This window comes from Salvelinus namaycush, chromosome 42 (assembly GCF_016432855.1).
Source record: "Salvelinus namaycush isolate Seneca chromosome 42, SaNama_1.0, whole genome shotgun sequence".
NCBI classification, from domain to species: domain Eukaryota; kingdom Metazoa; phylum Chordata; class Actinopteri; order Salmoniformes; family Salmonidae; genus Salvelinus; species Salvelinus namaycush.
Window position 1 is genome coordinate 12,049,384 of NC_052348.1, and position 12,182 is coordinate 12,061,565.

General features: G+C 40.7%; 2 protein-coding genes across 2 annotated transcripts in view; one reads left to right on the forward strand and one right to left on the reverse strand.

The window, feature by feature from the left end:
• Window positions 1-12,182, forward strand: part of LOC120034741 (lipopolysaccharide-responsive and beige-like anchor protein) — a 244,439-nt gene that overhangs the window by 142,646 nt on the left and 89,611 nt on the right. Inside the window, exons 37-38 of the mRNA XM_038981345.1 lie at window positions 770-913; window positions 3,357-3,493. Coding sequence (XP_038837273.1) covers window positions 770-913; window positions 3,357-3,493 — 281 coding nt within the window. The remainder of the gene's footprint in view (window positions 1-769; window positions 914-3,356; window positions 3,494-12,182) is intronic.
• LOC120035174 (protein mab-21-like 2) lies at window positions 5,209-7,012 on the reverse strand. Its single transcript, XM_038981997.1, has one exon. The coding sequence runs from the start codon at window positions 6,634-6,636 to the stop codon at window positions 5,557-5,559; it is 1,080 nt and encodes a 359-aa protein (XP_038837925.1). The 5' UTR covers window positions 6,637-7,012; the 3' UTR covers window positions 5,209-5,556.

Below are 12,182 nucleotides of genomic sequence, written 5' to 3' on the forward strand. Positions count from 1 at the left end.
ACAATAACCCCGAAGGCTCCCAAGAGTCATTGCTAGTGTTCCAACTGGGTTTATGGCTCTATGATAACTTGACAAATTTTACAATAACATATGAAAATTGCATGAAGTTCTACTTAAAATTGTTGCCAGTTTTCTATCATGGTTTTATAACCTAGTTTTGATGTTTCCATCAGCTTGAGCATCTTTATGTTGATGTTATTTTTCGCATGGAGTTTTCATTGTACTAAGAATCATATTAGCATTAGATCCATGTTGCATCTGAATGTGCACTTGAGTTATAAACTATTCCTTTATCATAATTATAGCATTATTTAATTTTTATCAGACTTATTCATGCTATTTTGTCAAATCTTAAAATACTTTTGACCAATTTAATTTCGAATCCTTTCTGGAATGCAATGCAAAACGTCAAGACTTAGCCTAAATAATTAAAGACATTTCTGGCAAAATAGACAACTCAACTCAATAAATATTTATATTGACATTTGAATATTCACTTTACTTTCGTAGTACGAATTATTGATAAATTAAATATGCTACAATATGAATAGGTTATATAGCCATGCATTTTCAGTGATCTTTTTAATATTACATCTGTCATTCTGTGATATAGTAAACTATCATTAAACATAGCCCAGAATAGCAGCGTATTTTCTGTCTATATATTTCAAACGTTTCTTGTTAGGATACTAACCTCTGTACAGAAAAGTAACTTGGTAAAAACACAATTACGTTTGGATGGCGGTTTAAAATGCTTTTCTTCTTTCAGCTCCGGAGGAAGATATCCTCAAAGGCAAACAATCCATCAGAAGTCACGCGATGGGAAATCAGAACTCTGAGAGTGAGATATTGTTGGATGGCGACGATGACACTCTATCATCCTTGGAGGAGAAGGAATTGGAGAACCTAACAGGTACCGCATGCTGCTCATCCGTTTCCATGTCCCAGCGCGCATCATCTAGATGGGGCTGGGAACGCACGTTAGTTGAATTCTCCCCCTCCCGCCTTTAATTAAAGCGTCTCCATTGCTAACGCGTGCGGGTGCTGCTACGGGTACTTTGAGGCTAACGGGGATAACGGGGCTAACGGGGCTCCCGAACGGTTAACCTCCCCAGCGCCTCCCATTACCCCTGGAGTCTCATGATGCTCTGGCTTTGGGGGAGGAGAGGACAATAACACACACAAACATGTCATATTGGCGCTTGTTTACAAGTTCACATATCTCAAAGCAAAGCGCATTTTTGTTTGTAATGAAATGATAGTACAAAAGTACCAACACGCTTGTGTAATATGATTCATAGTTTTTTATTTTTTATCATTGACAGGTTGAGAATAGGCCTATAATTGAAGAAGTGAACTGTGCATTTTGTCTAAATGTTTTGGCCTCGAGGTTAATTTCTATTTTGGAGCCTACGTCTGACTTCCTTTATGTTAAATGAAAATCGCAAATATGTACTCATGATAAGTGCGATATTTTGACACATACATCCCATGTGGGCCTATTTTATGATTGGGCATAGCGTATATGTGCACGGCTTTTAGCTAACCGGTATTATTTTCACATTTTAGAATAGCACTATGGACCGTAAACATGTTCTGTGTCTTTAGTTGTTTATGATTGCTCTAAATGTGCAGTTTTCCTATATGAATCCATGTCGAATAAATAGTATAGGCTGAGATCAAATCGACTGTAGGCCTTGCCGTTAACAAGACTCAAACACATAAAATGACGTTGCTGTCCAATTTCTTATCCACTTTAAATCCATTATCAGACACCCATAAAAGTGTAAATGTGGCTCCCTATACCTGGAACTCCTACAGGCCTGTTAGTTAAGTTATTAATCGGATTGCATCCTATATAATCCTCAATTTCCCCACATCGTGGCTTTCCACTATAACTTGTTCACCCACTGTAGACTAATATAAATGCGCTCAGAGCGCAATTATATGAAAACACAACGCCAACGATGACAATAGGGTTAAGGGGAGATTCCATGCATAGTAAAGTGACATGGATTCTGAAATGAAGTGAAAATTGTCATGTGGGTCTCCTACTCCTCTGACTAGACAGACAGACAGGAGGCAGCGTCCCAGTACAGGCAGCTGTCTGTCTGAACAACACCAGGTGAAATTGAATGTCTCCACGGCAGTGATTGAAAAATGTTATTTCGCGCCCGGATTACATGCTAATGCTCACAATGCTCGGAGGGCTACGGGGGAGGGAGGGGGAGACTGCAACAAATGAACATATCTGTTTATTCCATAGCCATCCGTTTCGGAAAGACGTGGGTGCTTTGGGGAAATCAAGCCGGGCTCTGAAGCCCCTTTCTGCCGCGCGGCACATCTGCAAATACAATGCTTCTGCACACGTGGAAAGCGGGGCAGGAGCGGCAAGAGTTTACACGTTGCTCCCTCGAGCGGCCTTCTCATTGTCATACTGGTATAAATTAAGATTGATGAGAGATTAAACAGACGTAGCACCAGCCCGCAATCAATGGGGCCTGATTGACAGCTGATTCTATTTTTTGACAAAGCTGGTCTGTCTTGGGTTACGCAGATGCTGATATTTTATTTTACTCAGCGGGTCAAACCACCTCTCCCTCCCTGTAGTCTAAAGAGGAACTGTTCAGATCATGGTGATTCTGGTTTCAGTGCTTATCAACACGCCATATTAGATCTAACTCGATCTAGCAAGGAAATTAGGTCTAATAATAGTCTAATAATAATGCTAATAATAATTGTGAAATGTAAAATTGCATTCTTAATTTAAATTGGAGTTACACAAATCATTTGCATGCAGTTTTAAGCTAGAAATGATACAATTATACATATATTGAGAATTATATTTATTTTTCTTCCTGACCTCGCATCTGATAGATAGGCCTATATAACCGACCCATCGCCTAGAGCAGGGCTGCCCAACCCTCTTCCTGGAGATCTACTGTCCTGTAGGTTTTCAGTCCAACCTTAATTTAGCATATCTGATTCAGCTAGTTAAGGTCTTGTTGAGCAGCTAATTAGTCGAATCAGGTGTGTTAAATTGGGGTTGGACTGAAAAGCCACGGGACGGTAGATATCCAGGAAGAGGGCTGGCAGCTCTGGCCTAGAGCAAATATTTTCCCTCGTTAAAAATGCATATGTGGCCTTCTCTATATTGTTATGGTATTTTCAGGGAGACAAAAAGAGCCATCAAAGTCAGTGCGTGCCCTTGTTGAGTTTATATGTTTACTTTTACACGCTGTTGCCCTTTGAAAAAACTCTCGTTTTCTCGAGGAGGGGAAGGGGGTGATTTTTGTAAAGCGGGCTAATGTTTGCTTTCTGGCCCGTGCCGTTGTTGGGCCCTGTCTGTCTCCTAGGCCCTGTAAACATGAGCACTAGCGCTCAGCTGGTCGCCCCGGCGGTGGTGGTGAAAGGAACGCTGTCCATCACCGCGTCTGAACTCTACTTCGAGGTGGATGAAGATGAGACCAGCTTTAAGACGATCGATCCAAAGGTAAGAGAAGGGCTTTCTGTAAAACCAGTTTTCAAAATGGCTCAGGCCTTTCTCCCAGTCCTTCCCTGACCCCAGCACCTCCAAGTCATGCTTTTCTGCAGCCTAATTGCTTTATAAAGCCTTTAAAATAATTTAGTAAATAACTCCAACCATGACAATGCGTAGACTAAAAGCCTTTAGGCTATTGCACGACGACTGTAAGCAGCTTCGACTTCTGCGATCATCATCAAGTCAAATAATTATTGAATAATCCAAATGTAGATCGAGACTCAATAATCTCTGTAATTGAGATTATAACCAACCGTATAGGCTATGATGCTGTTATGTAGTGTGTGTATTTGCATAGTGAATGTGAACATTAAGCTATAGCTTCACTCGTGCTTGAATTGCATTGGTTTAGTGGGCTACGTCATTGACAACATCACATCTCTCTGAAAACGGGTGTTTGCTCTGCAGATTCGATCCACAAAGGCCTCAAAGCCTGCAGAAGCATCACAAGCAAACATTTGAAAAATAAGTTAGTCTATCGCACATCATAATACAGTGTGCCTGCTATAGAGAGAAGACTAGGCCTGCTCTTCTTCCTTCGGGTCTTTCAGTTGTTCGTGAAATACAGCCCAGGAATCAGGAATACTGTGTAGGCCAATGGCTTATGTTGTGGTAAATTTTGTTGAGAATAAAAACCATGAAATTACTTGAATGTAATTATTCGACACCTTTGAAATGTAGCCTATATGACTCATTTGAATATATCTTAAATATCAGGCTATAGTAATTAATATTAATCTCAAAATATCCTCGTTCTATTTGTATTCAACAGTTCAGTGATAAACCAAATAGGCTGCTGCTAATGGATAGCCTACTGTACTAAGCAATATACCGCGTGGTGTTTAGTCGCTCGTAGCAGAAAGCAATATGAATCAGGTCTCGTTAAGAAATGGGCCCTGACTTTCCCTGGCTAGTCATTGAGTAACAGTTGTGTATCTTTTTTTCAGCAGTCTGCGCCCAGGGTTATTGGCAATAATAACAGTTATAATCATAATCTAGTTATAATAACAGATAAGTTCATTAATCAACATTTGAGGTTTTGATTTTCATGCGTTAATATTTTTCTATTGAAACGGCAAATGAATTAACCTGAATTTAGCAATGGTCTATTCTGGTGAATGGGCCTACTACAAGTGGGTGTTGTTTCTCTTTATCCTCATGCAATTTCTTCGCTGAATTATAGCCTGTCTCCCAAATAGTTAATACACAGTAATAACAGACATGCATACCGGTGTGTTTAAATATGATTTTTTGCAGCCATATAGCCTATCGACATAAAACTGTCGACTAAATAGACGTTATTCTTTTGTTAAAACAATTTGCATCAAATTGAACTAAATTATAGTGTGCTATATTAACTATTCCAAGACGAAAATTAATGTATGTTCATTGATATGCATAATAATGCAAAACTCGTATTTTGTATCAAATTAATCTAGGTCCAAGATTTGCCATATGTATTTGTATTAACATTCCTTTTTTACGCACATTATTTCTGTTTTTCACACAGGAATTGATTTCACGATCCTCTTTATCTAGTAAATATAAATTAAATGTGTATTACTCTTACTAAACAATGCCAGTTCTCAAAACATGTATACAAACACAAAGCCAAGTTGTAATGTAATTTTCTTAGTTTTATTAACATTTCAGTTTAAGGTCACGTAATGAAAAATTGGAACTTGGCACGCTACATTTTTATTCTTTCACTTAAAGATTTTGTGCATATAATTTTAAATAAACATTTATTCACTTTGTGAAAACATTTTAAAACAAAACAACAAAAAAGTATTACATTTAGTTAATGTACCTTCACGTTCTCTCTCTCTGAATGGCAATGTCCCATTTCACTCCGTTGTAAAAGTTTTTTTTTGTTTGCTTGTTTTTAATTTCTCAATTGTTTCACATTGCTCGGAGAACCCAAGATCATGACGTTTTCCTCCACTCTGAAGTGATCTCAAAACGTCACCTCGGCCCTAAATAGCAATAGTATCACAATCAGACAATACGACAGTTTATAATTTGTCCAAACTTTTTGCATTCGTGAGGATTTCCCTCGCCAGTCTCCACGTCTGCTTTGCGGCAGCTTCCAGGGCCGAGTGGGGCTTCCCCTGAAACAGGTCCAAATTTGGTAAGAAATAATGGGGGCATCTGCGGCACTGCAAACACGAGATGAGCTGCAGCAGAATTCCGTTGATTCGATCTCCGAGGCAGGACTCGTCCCAGTCGGTCTCTCTCGGGTGTTTCTCACACTCATACAGCAGCAGGGTCTTCATGTGGTAGCTCTGGAGTGGCTGACCGGGTAGCTCGAGATGACGGTCGCGGAGAGTCTTCAGGACCGAGAGGCATCTTTTCCTGCATCCAGCCATCAGGAGCCTATTCTCGGCCTCGCTGAACTGCAAGACCCAGGCGTCACTCTCAGCCGAGCTCTGTTTCCCGGTCAACGAGTAGCATTCTTTGGAGAGCAGGTTAAAGCCCTCGGCCTTGACCTCGGCCACCCGGTTCGGACCAGGCCAGGGGATATGGGGCATGGGCCACTGGGCAGCGCTCCTAGGCCAGATCCCTGTGCACTTGAACGCAGGGGTGATCTGAACCACGTATCTCTCCCGGATCCTTAGTTTTACCTCACTTGTATCTGCTACCATTTTAACCACGTCACGGTAGCTACACTTATCCACCGCTTGCGCCACCAGAGTCTGAAACCTTGAGCGGATCTTCCGGGCGGAAAGGTAGCCCGAGGCGGTTATGAACTCGACCCAGAGAGACATACTTCTTTTGCGGCCGTCGCTCAGCTTCAGTACAGCGCAGCCGGGCAGAGAACCGTCGTCAACAAAGTTGAACACTCCCATCTGGTTGAGGTAGAGGACCACCTCGAACTCGTTGGGGGCTATGACCTCCATCCCCTCGAAGCGCGCCTCTATCTCGCTGAGAGAGGAGATGAACCGGGGTTCCTGCACCTCGACCTCCTTCAGGACGTCCGACACTACCTTACACACCTCCCGGATAGTCTTTGCAATGGCCGCTTTTCGAGTTTGGCATCTCTCGCTGTAATATTTGTTGAGCTGGTAGACCAGCTTTGCCTGCGTCGCGATCATGTTTGGGCAGAGGTCCGGGCTGTACACCGGCGAGTCGCAGTACGTTGACGGATCCAATGCTTACCGGTAAAGCCAGAGGCGAAACGCTCTTCCCCAAGCAATGGAAAAAATATATAATTAAACTTTTTTTGCGTACTCAGCGGATGGACGTCAGACAGTGTCGGAAGGAAACCGATAGGGATGCGACGTAATAGGCTACTAAATATCAGTCCAAGTCATATGCAGTAGGCAGCCCCAGAATGGGGTGGGCTCAGTGTTCAGTATAATACCGTCCGTGTCCTCGCGCTTGCAGACCCTAAAGGATAAAGCTCTGGTCGTGACCACTCATCTCTCCTTGTCCGTTCGGTTGAACGTGAAAACTACGCGTTATTCTCCTACCTTGCCCCACTGTTGTCCACACTCAGCTGTGCGAGCTGGACTTGTGTAGTTTATGAATGGTCCCCTAGAAGAGTGAAAGGGGTCGGGCTTCTCCTCCTGCAATCAACGGCGAAGCTGTCAGTGCAACCAGCCAATCAGAGGCCTCTCCGACAAGCACTCTTTCACGAGAGGCACACTTTCGCTCTCCAACATCCTGCGCGCGGAGCCTCTGCTCCCAGGTCGAGATATAGGAAGATAAACGGTTCCTTTTCGTATACACACTTTGTGCTCTTTTCTACGAAGTATATTTAATACGTTTTGAAGACAGCTGTGTCTCTTTTGCCTTGACCTAGCCTGTTTTTTCCCCAGGTGTGCACGTGCTCAATATAAAATGGAAATATTTAGAAGGAGAATAGGTTGCGCAATGAGTGATGCTGGATACCTGGCAAGGGAAGTGTTTATTTACTTGCTCGCTTCATGTCTGAATGGCATCAATTTGGAACCCTTTTGTTTTTCTATGGCATTTAATGAGGCTTGATACTACTTTATAAACATTAACACTAATGTTTTAATCGCTTTTGACAATGTAACGAATACGTTTTTTAAATGCTGTACAGTTATTGTATGTATGCATTATTGGACTTCGTGCATTTGCATATTTCTAGTGAATTGCTAATTTATGTATATCAAGCAATTTTTGACTGATGTTTTATGACATTTATGCGTCAAGAAACAAGAAAGCCTAATTTTTATTAGAAAGCGCGTCTCCAGGCTGCGGGTTCAACACGGTGTGTGATAATCAGGTTAACGAGATAAATCGAATGTTCAGTGACTGTACAATATTTCTATAATTTGTGTTTTTTTCCATAAAATAGCATATCATTTTGTTTTCCTGATTTTCAGTATTTTGTCTCTCCAGTCTAATAGACTAGAAGTTGTTCACATTTGAAACCTCTAACATATTCACTTGTCTTAAAGGAAATGCTTTTTGTTTGTCATTTTGTGCCTAGTGATTTCACCTTGGTGTATCGTGACAATAGATTATAGGCCTGAATAGTTAAAATTACACCCAGTAATTTCCCTCGGATATCGGATTAAGAGCAACAACCTTCCCCTCACCGAAATGTGGTTTATTATTTTCCCATACCAATTTGGCCTACTAAGTTCCCTAATATTCTATCGGCCAAATTAACATCATATTACTTCCATATTTGACCCATTTCATGCCATTGCGCATTTTAAGAACGGAGAACAATTCCGCCTAGAATGGATGCGCACTACACGCACCTGCAGTGCAAGTTTTAGCACGAGTGTAATTATAAAATGTGATGAACGATAATAAGACTATAGGCCTATTATTTTAATTGACATCGTAAGACCCGTTGAGATGTTAAAAACGTGGTATTCCATAGTTCTTCAATACTATGTTTGGGCCCTGTTTTATTGCAGCCTTTTTGCCCTTGTCGTTTTATAAAGCGCATGTTACATTAATAATTCCTAATTCAGGAAAAAAAGCAAAAGGTCTGATGTTTCTCTTTTCACATTCTTATTACAACAATTTAAATATGTAATTGATTTCCAAGAAGCTCAATTATATTTTTAAATCACTCTAAAGACATAAACAACCGGCTTTTTCTTTCTCATTGTGCGCTGTGCGTGGTTTTCTAAAAATGCACGTACTTTTAATCTGGTCATCGCTTTATCGGCGCGTGAACCTTGTCGGTGATGAATAATAAACGGACAGGGGTTCTTCGCGCGGGCCCGGGATTGTAGTTGAAGTCCTCTTATCACCCCAGACTTCATGTTAGATGACTTAAGAACCAATCACCGTCTCCTCGCGGGCACGGCACCGAGACGCGCGGGGAGAAGGCGAGGTGTGAGACTGCTCCCCAGACAGTGATGCTGCAAAAGAATGGCGTATCAGTTAAATGAAAGCTACTTAAGTTAAAGTCCTGTTTGCAAAACTATTGATCTATCTGCAGCTCTAAAGCTTCTTTGCCCCTCCTCCCGTTGTAGACTACTCAAGTTAATGAGGCGCAGGTTGTTAGGAGCTTTGGCATTAAATTCATTAGGGAGTCAATTGGACATTCTCTGTCCAGTGGACGTCGTTTTTATGTCGGGATCCCTCGAGGCTTTTGGCCTAATTAGACATAAGTGTTTTAATTGCAACGACTTTTGGCTATTTGGAGCTGGAAACATCTTCAGGTCCTTGTTGTGGTGTTAAGCAAAGCACCCAACGATGCAACGACGCGGAGTTAACATGGCTTCTCAAAAATCTATATTGATGACATGAAAACCTTCTTTCGCATTCTTATGTACGTTATGAAGTTATTTCAAAAATGTATATTGTATCTCTTTTCAAATATATTGTTATCATACAATAGTCAGCGAAGCTAATTTAACACGTGTTTAGACATATGGGGCAAAACTGCATTTGCAGATTGTTTGGCCCTTTAAACAGGGACAGACTAACATTTTAAATGTAATTGATGGTAATATTAGTAAATGACTGAAACACTATTGTCTCAATGTTATGCAGGCTTTATACAGCCAATGTTTTTTTTTTTGTAGTTTAGTATGACTAAAACACAACGATTATTTCCCATTTTGGAAAATATGTTTTTTTGCCCAAATATACATTATGTTTCCCACAGATTGGTCAGCATGACCACTACACAGAGGTTAATGAACTGAAACATTCCTGGAATACTCATGGACTCTATTTAGCTTTAGTTTCTCATTCTCATCACATTCATTCACCACTGAAAATACAGTGTGGATACTGAAATAAGCCACAAAGTTGCCAGAAACCAAGTGATTAAGTGTTTTTCAGTTTTTCTCTGCAAACAGTTTTTCTTTTTTTTCTAAACTGTAAAATGGCAAATGCCTGTGGACTTGTCGTTCTCATAGATTCCAGTAGTATTGATGAAGCTACTAACAGTACAGGGATTACAGATTACTGTAGTGTAGGAGATGGGGTTGGATGATATTTGGGGAGACATCTTCTATGATATGCTACTCCAGATATTGCAAAATCTGATACAATCGTTTTGCGCAGTTAATGAGTAAATCATTCCAGCCTGTGCTGTTTTTGTGCTTATTTACGATAGTAACGTTAAATAATCTTTGTATTGTGAAACAATAAGGCTTAGTTAACTAATTTGGACTTCATTTTCAACATATTTAAACAGCCTAACTGATAAAACTGCACATTTTTTGATTTGTAAAGTTCAAATCGAGTAGTCTTGCACTTCACGATATATCGTCAATGTCAAATATCCCGATATTCAATTTGATCATATATCGATCGGCCCAACCCAAGTAGGAGACCTCGGGACGGATTCACAAAACTCACTAGAACTGTAGTTAAGGGGTGTGTCTGTTGGATATTTTAATTTAATTGAGGGATTTGTTTTATTGACTATTTCCTGGTTCAAGTTAAGTAATGGAACCTCAAGTCTATGTGTTAATTTTCACTTATGATGAGTGTATTTGGTGTTTACACATATATAGTGCATTCGTGAAAGTATTCAGACCACTTAACTTTTTCCACATTTTGTTACGGTACAGCCTTATTCTAAAATTGATTAAAATGTTTTTTCCCCCTCATCACACAGTTCCCCATTATGACAAAGCAAAAAACTTTATTTGTTCTTGTTGTGCAAAATCTGAAATATTACATTTACATAAGTATTCAGACCCTTTACTCAGTACTTTGTTGAAGCACATTTGGCAGCGATTACAGCCTCGACTCTTCTTGGGTTTGATGCTACAAGGTTGACACACCTGTATTTGGGGAGTTTCTCCCATTCTTCTCTGCAGATCCTCTCAAGCTCTGTCAGGTTGGATGGGGAAAGTTGCTGCACATCTATTTTCAGGCCTCTCTAGAGATGTTAGAAGCCAATCCTCAGAAAAAGGCAGATGACAGCATGATGCTGCCACCACCATGCTTCACCGTAGGGATGGTGCCAGGTTACCTCCAGACGTGAAACTTGGCATTCAGGCCAAATAATTAAATCTTGATTTCATCAGACCAGAGAGTTCCCCCCCCTCCCTTTTGTACACTCGCTGTTTGTTTGTTACCTATGCATAGTCACTTCGCCCCCACATACATGTACAGATTACCTCAACTAGCCTGTACCCCTGCACACTGACTTGGTACCGGTGCCCCCTGTATATAACCTCGTTATTCTTATTGTGTTAGCCTACTTGGTAAATATCTTCTTCTTCTTGAACTGCACTGTTGGTTAAGGGCTTGTAAGTCAGCATTTCACGGTAAAGTCTACACTTGTTGTATTCGGCGCATGTGACAAATACATTTTGATTTTATTTATTTCTCATGGTCTGAGAGTCTTTAGGTGCTTTTTGGCAAACTCCAAGCAAGCTGTCCTGCCTTTTTCTGAAGAGTGGCTTCTGTCTGGCTACTCTACCATAAAGGCCTGATTGGTGGAGTGATGCAGAGATGGTTGTCCTTCTGGAAGGTTCCCCCATCCCCATAGAGGAGCTCTACCAGAGTGACCATTGGGTTATTGGTCACCTCCCTGACCAAGGCCCTTCTCCCCCGATTGCTCAGTTTGGCCCGGCGGAGGCCACTGTGTTCTTGGGGACTTTCAATGCTGAAGAAATGTTTTGGTACTCTTCACAAGATCTGTTCTTCGACACAATCATGTCTCGGAGCTCTACGGACAATTCCTTCGACCTCATAACTTGGTTTTTGCTCAGACATGCATTGTCAACTGTGGGACCTTATATAGACATGTGTGTGCCTTTCCAAATCATGTCAAATTTATTGAATTTACCACAGGTGGACTCCAGTCAAGTTGTAGAAACATCTCAAGGATTATCAATTGAAACAGGATGGACCTGAGCTCAATTTCGGGTGTCTCATAACAAACGTTCTGAATACTTATGTAAATAAGGTATTTTTTGTTTTATATTTTTTCATACATTTGCAAACATTTAAAAAAAAACTGTTTTCCCTTTGTCATTATGTGATATTGTGTGTAGATTGATGAGGGGAAAAAAAATATTTCATCAATTTTAGAATAAGGCTGTAATGCAGCAAAATGTGGAAAAAGTCAAGAGGTCTGAATACTTTCTGAATGCACTGTATAGGCATGCTATACACACACACACACACATACACACACACACACACCCACACACACACACACACACACCCTTCTCAA

Excerpts from the sequence above, each read along its gene's own strand:
- LOC120035174 (XM_038981997.1), bottom strand. The coding sequence starts at position 6,636 with ATGATCGCGACGCAGGCAAAGCTGGTCTACCAGCTCAACAAATATTAC.